The sequence below is a fragment of the Aedes aegypti genome, chromosome 3 (genome assembly GCF_002204515.2).
Source record: "Aedes aegypti strain LVP_AGWG chromosome 3, AaegL5.0 Primary Assembly, whole genome shotgun sequence".
Lineage (NCBI taxonomy): Eukaryota > Metazoa > Arthropoda > Insecta > Diptera > Culicidae > Aedes > Aedes aegypti.
Window position 1 is genome coordinate 171,229,917 of NC_035109.1, and position 21,015 is coordinate 171,250,931.

A 21,015-nucleotide genomic window follows, 5' to 3' on the forward strand; every position below is an offset into this window, starting at 1 on the left:
GAAAAGGAAAAACTTAGTATGAAAAAAATATTTGCTGAAATACTAGCTGCTATTTTTCTTCTAATACTTGAAAAACGTTTTATTCAGCCAAACTCGTTAAATAATCGTAAGGAATCGAACAATTAACTCCCCACTCTCTAACTAGAATAAGTCTCAAATCGTTATGCATTCGGGGTAATGGCGTCAGGGGTGGTGGCATTCGGGGCAGTGTCATATAGTCAATATTGTTTCTGAGATATTGTTTCCTAAAAGAAGCTGGACAGGCCTGATCTAAAGAAATAAGTGGTATAAAGAGACGTCAGTGCAGTTCCCATTGGGGACCGACAAGGGGACAGTCAAAGTGAATCATGGAAGTGTTCATGTAGTTAATTGAGATCGTGAAAAAAATCTATGTTTGTGATTATTTAGGACATACTTTAAGGCGAAGTAGACCGTTACTGTTTGTTGCTAAATCATGTCTCAATTCCGAATTAATGAAAAGCAGTTTAAATTGCACTGACGCATCTGAAATAGTATCAGTATACTTTCTACATCTCAGCGCATATAGTTATACTTTTTAGAATCAAATAGTTCATTGAGGACTGAGTTCTATTACTTTTGGAATTACGAGCTGAAAAGTCAAGATGACTGTCAAAACGAATTGCGGGCTACTTAGCCTTAAAGTTCAATGTGATAAGGAGCAGCTGAATTACATATTAGTAAATTTGGCAGTTAAGAAAACTACTTAATGAGCCTATGCATGCTATAAAACGTTTGACTTTTACTGTGCGCCCTGTTTTCAAAATGCCCGTGAGAGAGAGCGAGACAGCACCAACACACGGCGCACAGTAAAAGTCATGAGAACAAAAGAATTTATGGCACGTACAGAGGCTCATGCCTGAAATTGTTGTATTATCTCCAATTTATACAAAATAAACCATTCGATTACCGCATAGGTAATATTCCACTAGGTCAGCACCAAATTATGATAAATAAATTTTCGTTTTGCTTTCATTTCTAAAATTTTCCAAAACCGAATAACTGCTTCCATATTGATTACGAATTTTTGGTCAGGCTATTTATTTGAATTTTAAAAGAAGAATAATGTTAAATGATTATAAACAGGTATTGGGAAGCACGGGTGATTCAGGTGCATGAGAATATCCTTGGCAAAAAGGGCTCAACGCATTAAAACTTGTCAATATTAAATAGTTGGAAAAATAAAATGTTTTCTGAATACAAAGATTAGATAATCTCATTCTGGTTAACTATTTACATTCTGTTGCTGAAATATACTGTATGCTGAAAGTCTCGTTAATGAAGACAATAATAATAATGATCCTATTTGAAAACAGACAATTTCATTAAAAATACTGATATTTGGTAGTGTTTTGTCTCAAATTCTGAACATGACTTATATTCCGAACACTTAATTTCAAACAGTGGTTTTTTCATTATTTTTTTTGAAATTTCTACACGGATTGATCAGATCTTGTATAATTCAAGTCCTTCATATCAAAAATATTGAAAATATTAGTATTTATCATAAAAATAGCAACTGTTCAGAATTTAACACAAAACTGTATACAAAAATCTATAAAAATAAATAATAAAAAAAATCGCTTCGACTTCGATAATTTTCACTGAAATATTTAAAAAAAAACAAAAATTCGCTACCTAAGTTACCATATAATAAAATATTGTATATCATGGGCACATTTGACTTGGGTATGACAACTCCATTTAATGATAGAAACTTTAGAAATAATACTGCTTCGTTTCTCCTAGAACCAATTTCGATGAAAATGTCCTGTCGCCTTCCATTCAGACTCAGATGGGTTTTATGTGGCAGAACTTTTTCTCCCAATTTAGCACCATTAGCCACAAAGAGAAAACTGGGTCATAAAAATGCACTCATTCGTCTATAGATGTGTGTGTAGGTATGTATGTGCTTCACTTACCTTCATGACTGGTACCGCTGATTTTCGATCGCGAAGTGGGGATGGTGGTTGCCGTCGACGAGGACGACGTAAACGTTCCCATTAGAAAGTATCCAAATTAGCGACGACTTCTGTCTTCAGCCCCTTCAAGTCCCCGGGAGACTCGCCAACGCCTTGCACCATATATATTTTCTCCGTTCGAGTTTGCTGGCTTTGTTATCAGGACTGCACGCACACGTTTTCCTTCTAGCTGTCGAGCTTAACTGAGTTCGACAGGACTAACAGGAACGGCATTATGTCCCTTGGGTGGTTCACTTAATGGGACTTTTATTTCACTCCGAACGTGGCACTTTGGCATTCACTTTAATCGGCTCGTTGGCACTTTCTTCTTTCACCTAGCGAAGACACTTAATCCAATTCAATTACTCCAGTTGATTTCAATTGAGTTTCAGTGGACTTCCTGAGCTAAAAGAATTGCATGAATTTAAATTTCCATCGAAAAGATGCGCAGCGAAAATGGGTTGCCTTTTAGATAGCACCATGTTTCTTGATTTCTTCTTCTTCTGCACGCATCACAAATTTTCGCGATACTTTGCACTTGAAACTTTTCTCATAAACCTAATTTCATCACAGCAGAGAGAAAAATGTTCACGACCGCATTACTGTTAATCCTTTGCTTGATTTTTCTCCTTCGAATTTTCCTCTATGGGCTTGCTATGCGTTGGATTTAGCTGGACGATTGCTCCCTATCGCATCGCATCGCTGGGAAAAAAGGAAGACAAAACTTTTCCTCCATTCTTTTCCTTAGTGATAGTAGTAATATGGCACAGCAGAATGGAACAAGGAGCATCAGCAGAAGCAGCAGCAGCAATGCTAACGATGATGGAAAAATCGAAGTAAAATATCTGATTTCGCCCCCGATACTCTCAAGTTTTGCTTCAGCCCGATTTGCTCCCCATCCTGTCACTTCTTCTTCTCTCGTTCTCTGCACTCCTCCCTGTTTTCGATGATGAAAAATATGGTGGAGTACATCCCATATAACCTCAGAACCTAATTTTCACGAGCTTTCACACAGTTTTTTATAAGCACAAATAGATTTTCATAGACTTATTCTATCCGAGTGGAATCCTGCTCTGTTTTTCGCTGAAAAAAACATCTTCTTGAGCTTCATGGATACATCCTGTGGAAATTTTCACCTCTGCAATAATCACACTTGGACAAAATAAGGCTGAAATCTTCTAAAAACCACGAACAAACATTTATCTAATCAATGCAGTTTAGCTGCAAGCAAAATGCAACGGAAACGAACCGAGGAAATCCATTTTCCCGACAATTTTTACACTCCTTAGACCTAATTGAGGAATCGAAAAAGAGCTGCTGGTGGAACAACTTTTCTGCTGCCTTTCTGTAGCACGGACTCGATTCGATTCGACTTGGGGTTAGGGAGCTTGCTGTGTGGTCGCAATGTACCCTATATCTGCCTACATAAATACGAGCAAACTTATTTTATAGCTGTGTGGTTTTCCTATGTCGGAGGAAAAGCACACAGGCCAAGTTTTCTCAATGAATGAAAATCCCGATACGGATTTTCCGCACACTGCTGGTGTGAGTCGACGGAGTGCTGCGGTACAAACACTAGCATCGGAATAACGCATACTAGACAGCAGGACTTCGGCATAATTGTGAATGGTCAACGGATGGTTTTTTGTAAGGCCATAATTCATTCAGTTATGTTTCTAACCCAGTTTTGTTTAAGTTTGGCGTGGGTTTTGATCCCACGTACAATCAGCTCTTCTTACAGTCTATGCCACCCTCTGAAAATGTTCAGCCACGGTTCCACCGAATTGGCTGAATATCGGCTGGTGTTCATTAGTAATGAAGATATGCTTGGCCCTGAACATCGAATAAAAACCGACTTCATTCTATTTGGTTGTGTTTCATTCCAGTTTATCCAAAATGGTACATTTAGAGAAACAGTTTTCCCAAAAACTGTTTTCCTAAATATATCATTTCTGCAGAAATATAGAAAAAGGGCACACATATTTTTTTAGATTTTGTATTAGCATGGGCCTAAAAAGGTGAGTGCCAGGGGAGGCTGGCTCCCCTGAAACATAACTTTGCCCTCCTTTAGAAAAGTTTGAAAAAGAAATGCCAATATAGTTAAATTGCATAACAAGTTGCGATATTTAAGGATCAACTGTTCACATTTATTTCGGCAAATCAAATATTTGGGATTGTAACACAAATCGTCGTTACTGAGAAATGATTGTGTATCAGAATTATATACTCTTATATCATTTCCATTCAGAAATATTGTTTCAAACAAACTGTATTTTCAAGGTATTCGATTGTTATGAATTTAGTTAAACTGCCTGTAGTTAAAAGATGTGACGTTAGTTATGAATCATAAAATAATAGTTAAAACATACTTCTAGGTTGATAATGAGATATTGATGATGTATAGCTTCTAAACTATATGGAATTTTTTTGAAAACATTCTCAAATACCCCAAAATGGGGTGACAACTCTCTCGGCCTTGAAATTGTTTTTTTTTTTTCCAATTCAAATGTGCGAAAATCTTCAAATAATTATTACAAAGGATTTTGTATGAGTGAACACTCATGTATTTTTTTTTTTTGCTAATATGTATGTGTTTTCAGTTCTACATTTATAATTTAAGACTGAAAGGGCGTTTTTTGAAATATTTTTGATAGCCTAAATGTTAATAAAAATATGCACCAATATTTTATTTTATTCAATTCATGTATAATCCATCTTGCTCACTCCATTAATTTGAGGTTGACATTTTTAGTTGAAAAAAGTTTCAATCCTACAATTCAATGATTACCATGCAGCTCTAGGATGTAAAGCCTCTACCAAAGAAGGTATCATTCAATCTTATGTTGGAACTTTGTGAAATTTGCAAATTTTATTTGTTACCTGTTTATATAATGAAGAAATGAATCACTTGCTTCTAAAATGCTGAGCAAATAATAACACTGCGGAAAACGTTTTTGTCTCCAGCATCAAAATACTTCTATTTCTTAATTAAGGGTTGCTGAATCCATTGCCGTTTACATAAATATCATAGCACGTCTAGTTTTTGAGATATTGGTTGTTGAAAATGCAAAAATTGACTATTTCAGCCAACTTGCATGCAAGTTTGCCGGCTTTAAGGCAATTTATTTGCATAATTTGCCACAGAATTCAAACTTTATGTGTATAACAATCATCAAAGTTTATAATACTTTTGATACAAAAAAGTTATTTTTTTGTGGTTTAGAAAAGTATTGTATTTTGCCATATAAGAGAAACGAAGAATTTTGTATGGAGACTGCAAATTTATTAGAGACACATCATTTTATCCTTGAGACACGCAATAATGTCATTTTTGTTGCGCTGTGTAATCTATATGTTCAATAATTTCATTGTTCAAACATGCATTAGTTCAGTTTGCCTTTATGGCTTCAAGAGGTTGAAACTTTGTACTCAATTTGCACTTTCATTCAACCAATCTAACATTTAAAAATATAGGGGAACTTGGTGTAAAATGCGCCGTTGGGGTTAAACGTGCCACCCTCGATTTGAACGAACGACGTGCTTTGGGACGCTGTCATTCAACCGAGATAATAAAAATGTATTAAAATGCTTCTCTGTTTATATTTTTGAGTGTTTTCCTGGCAAAATCGTAAAAACTCGAAAAAACGTTTATCGCTGTTTCCGTTGCAATTTTGTATTATTTTCTTGGTCATTTTTTAGGTCGATAGACAACCAAACTTTTGAAACTATCACTGGTATCGTCTATCGTCTTGTGCACTCTCATAGTTTGTATTCCATGCGAAAATAAGTGTTGAACTTATCCTTAAAAAGCGTATTGAGGAACTTAAACTTTAATCAACTCGTGGGGTAAAACGGCCACTCCTATTTCATAACACCAAAACAGCCGTTTTAATTCAAATTCCAGCAAACGTAATGCCACGCTGTAGTTACGTGCCAATTTACACCTAACAAATGCACATTTTTTGAATCAGCATGTACACTAAATAGAAATACCGGGTACCCCCGTTGGTTTGACCACATTTAATCTGAACACTTTTTAATTTGTACCCCGCTTATTTGCACATCGTTCAGATTAAAAATGGTTCAAACGTCATTTAGCATTTGGAACCGAGTAGAGTGAAATGGAACGCTGTGGAACGGAACGCAGAATCAATACGAAACAGTGAAAGAGGTAACCAGAAACACTGTTCTAGGGTGACTAGATGTTCAAATTAAAAATAAACCCCGATGGTTTGCACGAGGTACCGTTCAAATTAGCGAGGGTACACGGTATTAGTAGTAGAACGCTAGTGGCGCTGTTCTCACAAAAAAGATTTTAATTATTATTACCTTCAGTTATGGTTTTTCACTGTTTGTTCAATGCCATTTCGTAGAGGATGATCCGTTTTTGTTTTCAAAATTGATTTGACACTTTGAGGCCCCGTACTTAGGCTGTCAGCGCGTGGCAAACTAGATGTTGGTCATACGAACAGTAGCGACATTAGCATTCTTAGGTTAATGCTTCTACTGTACACTACAATAAACCAGTAACATCTGATCAAACGCCATTATGTATGCAACGTATATGCAAGCATGATTGCGGATGCGTACGCGCGTACGGCTAACTCCGAGCTCAGGTGGTGCGTTTTACCACGCAAAAAATAAGCAAGATTAGCAAGCATTTTTTAAAAATTGATCATTAACTCCAGAAAAATGAAAATGGATGGCTGTTTCTACTATTTGATATAAAACATGGTTGTCTATCAGAACATGATTAAAAAATAGCTTATAATAATGTATTTCACAGCTAAAATCGCTTCCTTCCTTAGCTGGCGCGTTATGCCCACAATCACCCTATCCTGTTTTATGATTTTGCTAATATTCTATTTCAAACAAAATTAGGAAGGTGAGTTTGATTTCTTGCTTTTAGTTTTCTTTTAAATCATTGTATTTCATTCGAGTACTATGTCATGTCATCTGATGTTGTATTATTATTATTATCTTTATTAGGGAGATTTTCAGCCCAGGCCTGATGTTGTAAAAAAATGTTAATTTACATACCGAAATAGTTATTTATGCAACAAGTTACAAAATGCGGATTTTTCAGCACTAATTGTACATTTGTCCAACGAGGCTTTCCACGTTGTCTGCAACATTTTTTGCAATTACGAAAAATGCTGTTCTAGTTGGATTATTTCTAGGAACTGAAGGTAAATGAACAAATATACACGTGTAGTGTTGACTCAGAGTTTTCAACCTCCTAGGCTATGATACTGTTCGGACAGAACCAAATTTTCACTCTTTCAACGGTATCACACGCTGAATTCACCGTCAAAGCCACTTATTTGGCTTTACATCAATTATCTTGATAGAGCCTTGCCAACAATAGTTCGCCAATTCACTCGGTTCATGGCCGCTTCTCTCCATCCTCGATCGTGACCCACGCTCTCCGGGTCCTGGTGCACCTGGTCAATCCACCTAGCTCGCTGCGCCCCACGCCTTCTGGCTCCGACCGGATTCGTAGCGAACACCATATTTACAGGGTTGTTGTCCGACATTCTTGAGACATGTCCTGCCCAGCGTATCCTTCCAGCTTTAGCCACCTGCACGATACTGGGTTCGCCGTAGAGTTGAGCGAGCTCGTGGATCATCCTTCGCCGCAACACGCCGTTCTCCTGCACGCCGCCGAAGATCGTCCTTAGCACTCGGCGTTCGAAAACCCCAAGAGCTTGCAAGTCGAGGAGCATAGTCCACGTCTCATTCCCATAGAGGACGACCGGTCTTATGAGCGTTTTTTACATCGTGCAATTGGTGCGGGGGTGAATCTTTATTGACCGCAGTTTCTTCTGGAGCCCATAGTAGGCACGACTTCCGCTGATGATGCGCCTTCGTATTTCCCGACTAACATTGTTGTCAGCCGTCAACAAGGATCCAACGTAGACGAACTCGTCCACCACCTCGAAAGTATCCCCGTCTATCGTAACACTGCTTCCTAGGCGGGCCCTGTCGCCGTCAGTTCCGCCAACCAGCATGTACTTTGTTTTTGATGCATTCACCATTAGCCCGACTCTTATTGCTTCTCGTTTTAGGCGGGTGAACAAATCTGCCACCATTTCAAATTTTCTCCCAATAATATCCATGTCGTCCGCGAAGCAAACAAATTGTCCTGATCTCATGAAAATCGTGCCTCGACTGTTAAGTCCGGCTCTCCGCATGACACCTTCAAGCGCAATATTGAAAAACAGGCACGAAAGTCCGTCGCCCTGTCGTAGTCCCCGCCGAGACTCGAACGAACTGGAGTGTTCACCCGAGATCTTCACGTAGTTTTGCACACCGTCCATCGTTGCTCTGATCAATCTTGTGAGCTTCCCGGGAAAGATGTTCTCGATTTTGCATGATTTTCCATAGCTCTACGCGGTCGATACTATCGTATGCCGCCTTGAAATCGATGAACAAATGGTGCGTAGGGACCTGGCACTAACGGCATTTCTGGAGGATTTGCCGCACGGAAAAGATCTGGTCCGTTGTCGAGCGGCCGTCGATGAAACCTGCTTGATAACTTCCCACGAACTCGTTTGCTATAGGTGATAGACGACGAGAGAGAATCTGGGATAACACTTTGTAGGCGGCGTTTAGGATGGTGATTGCACGATAATTTCCACACTCCAGTTTGTCGCCCTTTTTGTAGATAGGGCATGTAACGCCTTGCTTCCACTCCTCCGGTAGCTGTTCCGTTTCCCAGATTCTGACTATCAGCCGATGCAGACAAGCGGCCAACCTGTCCGTGTCCATCTTGATGAGTTCAGCTCCGATACCATCCTTGCCAGCGGCCTTGTTGTTCTTGAGCTGTTGAATGGCACCCTTAACTTCCCCCATCGTGGGAGCTGGTTGGTTTCCACTGTCCGCTGTGCTGACGTAGCCAAGCCATCGCTTTTGCTGTCCTGACCTTCTGTGCCTGTGTTCTCTGTGCCATTCAGGTGTTCATCGTAGTGCAGCTTCCACCTTTCGATCACCTCGCGTCCGTCCGTCAAGATGCTCCCATCCTTATCCCGGCATATCTCAGCTCGCGACACGAAGCCTTTGCGGGATGCGTTGAGCTTCTGATAGAACTTCCGCGTTTCTTGAGAACGGTACAGCAACTCCATCTCTTGGCATTCCACCTCTTCCATGCGGCGCTTTTTATCCCGGAATAGGCGGGTTTGCTGTTTCCGCTTCAGTCTGTATCGTTCCACGTTTTGCCGCGTACCATGCTGCAGCATTGCAGCCTGCGCTCTAAAACCTCCTGGCATTCCTCGTCGAACCAACCGTTTCTTGAGCTCCGTTCCACATATCCGTGACAGCTGAACAATAATTTGAAGAAAAGCTTATTAAACATTTTTATTCAGCAGTATACTCAAAGCTGAATATCAAGTCGAACATGCTGTTTTTCATCTACAATTTTATCTTTTGTTCAGCCAACTTGAATAAAACTGATTGAAGGTTATTTAAAACTTTAATCAAATCAACAGACATTGTCGAAATATCCAGTTGTAGGTCTACAAAAATGTATACACGAACGTTTGGGTAACAACTCAATTAATTATTATAAAAGTATTTCATCGAATTTATCGAAAACGCAAATGTCACATCTCGAAGCGGACATGCCTTAAACGCGCATGAGCCCAGCGTTTGTAAAAAAAAACTCTTGGATTCGGCATCGATGACCTTGGGTAACAACAAGATAGAACACTACACTCGTTCACGAAGATTTCTTCGTCACATTTTTAATCACCTGTACAAAATCGTAATAATTATCAACTTGCGTTGACAACACTGCTGTTTAAGCAATTGAAGATTATCTGGGATTCTATTTTAAAACATAAATCACAGCACAACTAACTTAAGTGTTTTTGCATAGTACTGATATCACTTCTCCAGTCTCAATTTAGTCTTTAACATAGCCCTTATTCAGACAAGTCAAAAAGTTATTCCCTTGCTTTTAATGATGTTCAAACAGTCTCATGTGGAGCAGTTGTCAAGGTAAGTGATTATAAATCAGTGAATCCCGGTTCAATTCCCAATTATTCATAGTTACATTTACTAACCTTCATCTTTCAATTCCAGCAAACATATCCACTATGTGTTTCAAATTGTTAGATGCGTTGATAAAATCCAAATCTAAGCACCTGCAATTTTTTTACATTTTTTGGTTTATTGTTGAATAATGGATGAATAAGCGATTGTTAAGCTTTCTAAGGTTGCCATCTGTTCTAAAAATAGAACTGTCATTATTAAAAGGGGCTTGAATAAACGCATGATAGACCTTTATTCAGCCTTCCATAATCAATTATGCTTAAGGCTGAATAAAATTGCCAGAATTAGATGTTTAATAGCTAAACAACAGTGTGTGCCCAGTAAACACAAACTCGTATACGATAGCGCATAAAATTACAAATGTGGAGGCGATATACGTACATGCGCCATAAGGCAGCGTGCAAGATGTACGTATATCGCCTCCACATGTGTACTCTTATATCCCACCATATACGATGGTGTGTCATTAAACGCTGGGTTAGTTCGTAAATGTAATTTACCACCTTCTAAAACTAAAAAAAAAAAAAATATACGATGGTGTGTTTACTGGGTGGAGACTATGAACAGCTTTTGTTCAAACAAAGGCTAAATTGAATTAGCTATAAAATCGTTTGAGCAACTTCAAATTGTTACCTGGGCAGTGTCAAGAGTTCCAGAACAAACATAACACTGCGCTTCAATATACAACGCTTGTCGACTTATGGAATAGCTGCACAGTACTGCAAGCAGCTAGACGATCAGTTGGGAAGAATCAACGTTGCTGGAGATGTCGACAGCCTGTGGGACCCTATCCACGAAGCTGTGACAACAACGGCGCGGGAAGTGATTGGCACTGGTCAACGACGAAGACGAAACGACTGGTTCGATGCAGGGTGCCAGAGTGTGACAGACATGAAGAATGTCGCCAGAAGCCGTATGCTTGTGGCCGGTACCCGACAGAACAGAGAGCGGTTCAGGGCAGCGAGAGCCGAAGAAAAGCGAATCCACATCAGAAAGAAAAGGCAGCACGAAGACATTGTGGTAGCTGAAGCTCAAGAAAGCATGAACCGGAATGATATGCGGAGATTCTATGCAACGGTCAATGGTGCGCGGCACAATACCGTACCAGTGCCCGCCATCTGGAGGGTTTATATGTGCAAAATTTCACTTATAAGATGTCGCGAAAAGGCCTTCTACGTATAAAAGTGGAGGCGATATACGTGCATATATTATGTGATGAATAACAGCATACAATGCGAATATATAAATTTTCTACCGAACTAATCTGTGATCTTATGCGACTTAACTTATGATAACAAATGTGGATTTGACAGCTGCTACGGATTGATGCGATTTTCTTTGTACGAGTGTACGAGACGAAACAAAATGTTCAAATAAACTCAGAAAAAAAGTGTTTTATGTGAGTAAACGCATCAATCTGACGATTTTATCTACCGCGTTTTGCGGGTTTGATGTGACATGTATGAATAAACGAGTTATTACGTGTACTTTCATGCGACTTCTGGTTATCTGTTGTTTAGCATACTACTGGTTGTCTGGTGTCTATTATTTAGCATACTATTCTTTCATATTGTGTTAAGCTTTGAAAAACTATATAACGAAGTTTTAAAATATTAGCAAAAATATGATAATAAATCTGTTTAGTGAAAACCGAATTTTGTACTATACCATTTAATTCCACTATAGTTTGTATCTTTTGACAGATACGCGTATTTCGACCTCAACTGTAAGGCCGTCTTCAGTGTCGTGTACTAGACTCGACTTGCTTAACAAATATTTATTTTTAAGCCTTCAAATATGTATCTGAATGGGGTAACCATAAGTTCAGCATTCTCAGTATCGCGGTATCAATATTTTGATTATTATTGATGTAGTATGTACCTAAAATCACCCCCTGAAAGATTCAAAATATGCTGCCGAGAAAAATAGGATTTCTTCAACTTTAGAGGTTGTTCTACATATAATTCAGTAAACCCCAATTTTGCAGCTAAAACTGTCCAATGTGTGTAGATCTTGACTAAATAAGCCACAAGAAAACGTTTTCGACAATACTTGAGGGTTGGATTTGGAAGATGTAAGTATTATTATTTACAAAATCAAAAATATTAAAGCCCGCGCGGATGATGGATTTTTTTTGCACCCTAATCATGTAACTTCCAGAAAATACTGCAGAAGCTTCTAGCTATCGTACAATCAGTTTGCTTTTCGCCATCAGTAAACTATTTGAAAAGGTCATTTTGAACAGAATGATGGTCCACATCAATGAAAATTCAATTTTTGCCAATGAACAGTTCGGATTCTGACATGGACATTTGACAACTCATCAACTTTTACGTGTGACAAATTTGATTCGTTCCAACAAATCTGAAGGCTATACTACTGATTTTGCTCTTCTAGACATAGAAAAAGCATTCAACAGTGTTTGGCATAAAGGCTTGATTGTAAAATTATAAAACTTAAATTGTCCAACATTCATTGTTAGAATAATCCAAAGTTATCTGTCAAATCATACACTTCGGGTTGATTATCAGAACTCCAAGTCAGAATGACTTACTTTAAGAGCTGGTGTCTCTCAAGGGAGAATTTTGGGACCAATAGTATACAATATTTTTCAAAATCTTAGTATACGGATGATACATGCCTCTCCACCGAAGATCGACGCCTATATGTCATCTTTAGAAGATGAGTTAAGCATCTAGGGCTATAAAAACAGCCAAATGTAACAAATATATGAAATGCCTGTTACCACCTATTAACAGAAAATCAAATCTTTGTCTTAAGAATAAGCTTTTGATCTGCAAACAAATTTTCAGGTCAGCTATGTTGTATGCTGTACAACAAAGAAAACTCTACAGAATATTCAAAATAAATGTTTGAAAATGATTCTGGTATAGTATACTATAGTATATATAAAAAATGAATGTATGTTTCCGTAATTTCGGGTGAAATTGATATTTTTTCACTGTTTTCTTGGTATGCTTTCTAAAATGTTATCAATACCATACAACTAAATGCAGGAAAACAAGTACGACTGTGAATTGGCTCATGTAGGGTAGAAGCACCGGTTTTGGCCAAACGCCAGTTGTAGCCATGGTGGATTATACACCGTTTTACATAGCCAATCAGCATGCAACATTTTGTGTTTAGTAGATCACATTCACATGATAGAGCTACATTCATTTACTCATCCAAATTGATCCAAAACATAAGTAAAACAATCCATTTTCCTTATAATTTTAACTCCCATACACCTAATTTGGCCAGGGTACTCCTAATTTGACCACTCTCATAAGAAATCAATGTGACTGGCCAATTCAGGAACCGAAGTTAACTGGTTCTGGTTCTGGTGGCCTATTTTGACCAACGATATTTTCGAAGCGAAACGATGATGTTAGCTCAGTTTCGATATTTTACACACATAATATGGATTGAAAGCTTGCATTTGAAATATTTGTAGTTTAAATGCGGCTTCCCATCTAATTTTTATTGACATTTTCTCTTAGGCTGGTCAAAATGGGTGCTTTTACCCTACCGAAATTTTCTAACAAATGTGATGTTAGTGCCAAAAATCAGCTCTAAAATTAAAAATCGGGGAATCCCATTTCGGGGTGAAGTTGATCACTTGTCTATGTTATTACTGTTAGTTTTGAAAACAAATTTACATACTTAATTTGGGCCTCCTGAATCCAAATATGCTTGTCGACTTCTTAACGAGACAATTTTTATGCCAATAATCAATAATTAAATTTCAAGAATGCCGCGAAAAACGCCTAAATGTAGGCAATTTCCAAAGGATTTCCCTTCTTTGTAGCAAAAAATTAATTTTTTCAACAAAACGAGCGGATTGGTAAGAGTTTTGATAGTAAAATCTGTTTTGGAGATACATTTTTAGCATCCTCACAAACTTTCAGGTTTATACCACGTCCAAATCCTTGTTAGAACTAGAAGTTTATAGATGTTTATAAATTTCACACCAAACTTGATTCTAGAATTTTACATTATTTTCATAGAAATAAACATTCTGTGACACAAAAAACTTTACTATACACAATTAGACATTATTTAAGTCAAACAACATTCATTTACTATAGGTTGCAATAAATTTGATGCACTGTTAGTAAGAAATAAAATCGCGTGATACGAAGATCAATTTCACCTTACTGATCAATTACACTCGAATTTTCGGTATGTTTCAATTGATGCTAATAAAAGTTAAAAAAATTAACTTACAATTAGTTTTGTATCGAGCAAGAAATTTCAAAAAGAAACATTTACAGCACTAGAACTTTTATCCTTCTTTATTCTACATATATACAGTACTGACCCGATTTTGTCAGCTTTTTGACCCGATTTTGTCAGCCTATATAAATCTTGTCAAAATTTTTTTTTGTCATGTTTTACCACGTTTACTTTAAAATTGAGGGAGCAATGGCAATGCCTTTTATTCCGTTAAAAATCGATATTACCAATATAAGGGGAGGGGGAGAGCCCCTGATAAAAAACCTGGCTACGCCCATGTCTATCGCCCTCTTAAAATTCCATGTAACCCTGTAACTCATCAAAATTTGAAAAACAGGAACAAAATAAAAATACCCGATTTTGTCAGGTTTCCCATTTTGTCAGCCTTAAATTCATCGAGGGGCTGACAAAATCGGGTCCTTACTGTATTGTTATTATAGATATCTCTCTAAATATTTTGTGCATAAAATGGTCATTTGCATACAGATTATTCCTGTTCTTGCTACAGTATCCAACATGATGTGAATTAAAGGAAGCAAACCTCAAGTGGTTGGGGAGCCTATTCACAATTCGCTGGTTTAGTAGTTACGATGACACGCGCTAAGTTTAGCATTTGCTGCTGCTGCTGCTGTTGTTGTTGCCTTTGATAACACGGCCCTCATTTTCGTCACACCATGTGGCTTTCGAAGTGTGGGTGAGTGAGTTGTTCAACGAAATTGTGACGCAGGCGCGTTGCCTCGAAAACATTCAACTCTCGACGTTTTTCCGTTTGCTCCTTACGGATTTTTGAAAGCAAAACATTAATCAACCTCTCGGTCCAACATACACGATTCTGCAGTCGAATGGCGTTAATCGCGTGGGAAAACCGTTACACTGTATACTATGAGTTTCAAGAAATGCACACGAAGGATATTCCTCCGAAGATCCAATTACTTATGCAGACCGGCTGCTCGGTATTACACGTCGGATCAACACTCACTGTCTGACTAACTGCAATTGCGAACTGTCGTCATACGAATGGGAGGAAATTGCTCGGAAAACAAATAACAAAAATACTGTGTGGGAGTAAAATTACGTTCGATTTACGTCATTGCAAGTGGGTGTCCTGTTAAGTAGGCATATGTGTCTAGAAATTGGCTATCTTCTATCTAACAAGGTACAAAAAACGCAGAATGGTTATGTGAGTGAGCGAGCTTGCGGAGGATACAAGCTTTGCCGCGTGAGCTTTTAGTTCAGTTCAGTGGGTGGTAGTGGGAGGATTTTAGTTCTCGGAGAAGTTGTCAGATGTCGGGTGGGCTTCATGAGTGGGGTGCATCGAAACGTTCATTAAGCATTATAATTCTCATGCTAGATAAAAATTTAACTTCAAAAATCTCATTGATGTCGTTCAAATGTATCAAATGTATAAAATGTCGGTGTCCATTTGTAAACAAAATATAAAACTTTATTCGAAAAGTTTGTTCTTTTAATCTGCAAACAAATTTTCAGTCCAGCCATGTTGTATGCTGTACCAATTTGGACTAGCTGTTGTAATTCCGAGAAGAAGGCTCTACAGAGAAATCTACTTCGAAATTGATTCTGACTCCACCACCCCTGTATGAAACTAGGAAATTACAAAGAATGCTAAAACCTTGGAGCAAATGTTTTTTTTTTTAGCTAAAAACTTTTCAATTTTATATTTCCAGTTATACCTCGATATAAAGTAACCTCTTTATAACGTGACTTTTACCTCAATATAACGTATTTTTTTTGGCTCCCATTTATTTTTTCGGTTTTTATTATAAACATGATGTATATATACGGGGGGGACGGACGGACCTGGTGTAGTGGTTAGAACACACGTCTCTCACGCCGAGGACCTGGGATCGAATCCCATCCCCGAGATAGTCACTAAAAAAATATTCAGTGACGACTTCCTTCGAAGGGAAGTAAAGCCGTTGGTCCCGAGATGAACTAGCCCAGGGCTAAAAATCTCGTTAATAAAGAAAAAAAAAATGATGTATATACCTAAAAAACATTCTTTAAGATTCAATCACAAAACCAATTCTAAATCAGAGCAATGCAAGCGTTAACTATCACTGAATACAGTCATAAATCGACAGCTATAAGCTATAAGCTTATTCTTAAAACCAAAATTTTGTCATTGCTTTACATTTGTATACATCATTCTTCATCTCCCACTAGAACCAAGCGTACTACTTAGTTCAAGTTCCCCGGGATCAAAAACATTTGATTACACTCAAAATTTATATTACTGAAAAGAACTTAAAAATAACTACCGAAGAGCTAAACATTACATATACTTTGCAATTGGATTAAATGGACAAATTGATGTGAAGTTTTGCGAAAAAGTTACACGTTTTCTCAGTGAGAATCGAACTCACGACTCCCTCATTTCTAGTTAGGGCGCGTTACTCCTACGCCATGAGAGGACTCATGGACGCAGAAGTTAACCTGAATTCGATTTCAGCTTAATAATCACGTGGTCCTTTTTCGCAAAGTGCACCTCTTTCGGAAGAATTAGCAGTTAAAAACAAGTATTTCTCGAGCAACGGACTCATGTTCCGTAACCAGTCGTTTGAGAACGTCGCGACCCATTGGAAGCCCACACAATAGAAACCTCAGCCAGCATAGTTGCTGGCTAGTGTTGTGTGCTATTTCGTTAGGAAATCGGTTGAGTTGTTCAAAAGTTATGATTTTTAAAAAAATAAAAATCTAATGCACTGAGACCTACAGTGTGTGCCGATGATAAATGACTGATTTTTTGTTTTCCAAAAAATATATCACTTAAATTAAAAAAGATACATCGCTGAAAATTTGACAGTAAACGCAAAATTTTCTAAACTTTCAAGAACAAATGAGAACAGCACTGTTTTTTGTGTTTTCAAGGCCTCGGGACCAAAGGGCTATGGTCCCGAGGCCTTGAAAACACAAAAAAAGGCAATTAATGATTTTTTTCACGTCAAAAAATAATTTTTGTAAAATTTTATATATTTCCTGAAAAGTCTTTAGCTTTCATTTCATTTCCAAAAAAATTGAAAATCGGTCGAGCGGTTCAAAAGTTACGAATTTTATAAAAATAAAAATTAAGCAAAATCGCGATTTTTCTGGTCATTCCATTTCGGAAAGGATCACCCTAATCAAAAAATCCAAAAACACGTGTATCCTCATTTCGGATAAGGAACAAAATAACAAATTTTCACGGAATTCGGTGACCCACTAGGGTAAGCGTTCCCTTAGTTGGGGGTGTTCCTATAGTTGCGGTAGTGCCGTTTTCACTGATTTTATTGCATTAGCCCCAGAACCGACACTGCCAATCGACGTATTGGCATGTTGATACACGGAACAGTTGAAAAGAGCGTTCAAATTGCTTCAAAACTGATGAAATATCACTAAAATTGCTGAAACTGATCTTGCTTGTACCAATAGTTGCGGTAAAGTGTTCCTATAGTGGAGGATCCCATAAGAAAACAACGGATACCGCAACTATAGGAACACAAATTAAAGATATACCGCAACTAAAGGAACAGTGTACCAATAGTGGAGGTATTATTTTTCACTGACATGCCGTGGATTACTACGATGAAATCATTTTTCTCATTAAGTCAATGGTCGTTACTTCCCGTTACAACATCAACATGTGCATTAATTGCGCTTCTTGAATTAAGGCGGTTAAATTATGTCCAATCGTGCTTAGTACCTCCACTATTGGTACATCTACCCTAGATCGGGTTTTCATGGAATGGCTGTATATGTAGTTGCTTTTAATTATTGTTTATCAGCTTTCAGGTTCTAAACCTATTTTTTATGTTTTTTAAGTAAAAGTCTTGAGCGTAGTCCATTATTATCCATATCCATATTTGATTGTCCGACATTTCCCCGAAAACCATTTCCCCGAATGCAATTTCCTCGAATGAAGTTTTCCCGAATGAACTATTTCCCCGAAAATTATTTTCCCGAATGTACCATTTCCCCGAAAACAATCGTAATGTAAATGACATACTGAAGGCTATCCATGTTCCTGCTGCCAAAAAGTATTCAACTTGTTAGCTGATGTAAGATTAGACAAAAATTGATTAATTTGTGATAAAAATCCATGTGTTTAAAGTTACAGATGTTCAAAATAATGAACCACGAGCATTTGGCTCAAAACAACTTAGATTAATTTTTTTGATACCCTGGTGAAAAAGCGAGCACATGATAGGCAGTTTCCTTTGATGCGGTATCTTCGGAGTATAGATATTTGGCTTACGAACATTTAGACGAATGAATATTCGGCTTAGTTTTGCCTTCTTAGAATAATAGGCTGTTCTTTATATTTATACTGTTCCAATTTTCAGTGACACTTAGCTGATAATCTTAAATTTCCCTTCTTTTAATAATAGGCTGTTCTTTCACATTATTTCGCATTACTACACAAAGATGCCAAACGTCTTCGTGCCATATGTCCACTAGGATAAACGTAATTTCATTACACTTAGTGACTAGCTACAGTGAAACCATTGATCCTTAGAATCTATTATATCTTGCACTACATAATTAAAACTCGAGTCTCCCTTCTAGTCTTTCTTCTCCCTCTGAAAATCAATTGTGCTTATTCTGCGCGGCGTGTGAGGTGAGACAAGTCGAATGAGGTTGCGACTCGTTCCCACTTGATTTACATTAGTTGTCTCACGTCACCCGAGGTGAGAACGACTCGTCTCGACTCACACGCCGCGCAGAATAAGCATTAGTTTTCCAGATAAAAATCTTTTTTATGTCTTGGATAGAAACAATTCTCCCGAACGTCAATTTTTTCAAATCGTTCCTAAATGGGTTATCTAGTCAAAAACGTTAAATACAGAAAACATGTTAGTAATGACTACTAAAAATGCTAATTATCACTAATTAAACAGAAAAAATCGCCTATTTGAAAAAAAAAACTCCTAATTAAGTTAAGTAATTAAGTCTTAAATTATTAAGTAGGTCAAGAGCATTGAAAATGTTGGATCAAAATATTAGAATCTGTAATATTCGTTCTTAAACTGACATTTGAACTAGTAGCATGTAATTACCCGAAGAAATCTGATTAAAGTTTCAGTAGGTCTGTTAATTTATATTGATATATTTATCTATGAAGAACAGCCTTCAAATAAAAGAAGGGCAAATTTATGATGAAATCAGTAGCACCTGCAAGCAGAACAATATGAAACCAGCAAAGCTTTAAAGCACTGCCTACGACGATAAGAAGGCGAGAATTTTAAAATTATCAACTATTTTGACGCTAATGATTATTGGACCAGTAATATAAAGAAGAACATCCTAAAGAAGGGATTTTTATAAAATTGAAAACAAGCCTTTTACGTTCTCAGTTGTAGTTGAAAAAAACATCTGCTTATGTTTTAAGAAACACAATCTACTAACGAAGAAATAATGATCGAATAATAATCTGGACACGGTTTGCTGGACTGCCAAATGCTTCCCCAATCAACTAATGTTGAATTCGTTTTTGAGCCTAGGTTGGAACTGGCGAAACTTGGAACTGGTCGCTCTGACTCACAGTTACAACTCCAACCCGATTCAGGTTCGACCGAGCTACAATTATCTTGACGTTGGTTTGTTTATGTGTTGATCACTGATCCAGTTCCTAAAAACGAAAACGACATTTATGACTCATTCATTCTTTCTAAGTTTTCATGCAGTGAAGATCTCATTAGGGTCACGTCTTTGAATCCTGCAAACTGTTTTCAACCAGGTCAAACTATATTTCATTATTCTGCCTTTGCCCGTTCAGCTAGATTTCATTAAGATGGATTATGTTCGAACAAACAACATTAAGCGTCAGATTTGAACATCTCTTGAATGATCTTTCGAAATATTTTATGTATTTTTATTGCGATTCTTAGCATAATAAATTTGAAAACCGAACTTTACTTTTTTAACATTTTTTTAAACGCAGACCTGCCAGTAAAAACTGTCATCGATTTTCACTCCAAATATCTCATCTTTCGTTTTTCGATTCAAATCATTCATAAGAGAATCATTTGTAATTTGTGGATGCTACCGTAACCGATATTTTTTTAAATAAATGAACAATGTCTTTGGAAAAAGCTTTCGGGGAAACGGTACATTCGGGGAAACAGTTCATTCGGGAGAAAATCCTTCGGGAAGAAATCTTTCGGGGAAATGTCGGACAATCCCATATTTATCGTGCCATTCAAACATACGCACTGTTTCCGCATAATCAAATTTAAGTAGAGAAATCATGTCGTTGTTTGAAACTAGTTAATACAACAATAATACACAAGTATTTCCGTAGATTTTTAGTAAAACAAATTTTGAGTGTATCCAATACTACTCGATTCTTACAAAATAATTCATGCCACAAAAACTACATGTCAATGCTTTGAACATTGTTTTACATACTTGCTTGGTGGTTTTGAAGACAATTTCGGTGAGACTCCAAGAATTTTCTTGAAGAAATCCTCAGTAATTTCAGAAAACTCTAAATAAATTACTAATGAACAACTAGATGATACTTAAAACTAAAAATTGGAATTTATATATAATAAGTACGTAGAGGATCTTTCTTGAGAATTATGTAAAACAATTTCAAATCAGAATAGGCTAGAGAAATTAAAAAAAACCTTATGACGAGAATGATTTTCCGTGGGAATCCCATGTGAAACTCAGTATGTAAATACTGGTCAGAGCCATCTTTCAAAAGCACATGGATGAATACTTGAAATGTTCCTCGTGAATTCTT

At 37.3% G+C, this 21,015-nt stretch overlaps 1 protein-coding gene across 8 annotated transcripts in view; it reads right to left on the reverse strand.

The window, feature by feature from the left end:
* The window catches only part of LOC110679571 (serine-rich adhesin for platelets), a 63,339-nt gene extending 48,025 nt beyond the window's left edge, over positions 1-15,314 (reverse strand). For 2 of the 8 annotated variants that reach the window (XM_021854583.1, XM_021854575.1), the window contains exons 1-2: positions 3,116-3,970; positions 1,941-2,384 (exon numbers count right to left, since the gene is read on the reverse strand). In XM_021854583.1, the coding sequence (XP_021710275.1) occupies positions 1,941-2,022 (82 nt within the window). In that variant the 5' untranslated portion in view covers positions 2,023-2,384; positions 3,116-3,970. The other 6 variants (XM_021854580.1, XM_021854581.1, XM_021854577.1 and 3 more) reach the window with 6 other exon arrangements.
* Positions 15,315-21,015: the final 5,701 nt, after the last annotated feature.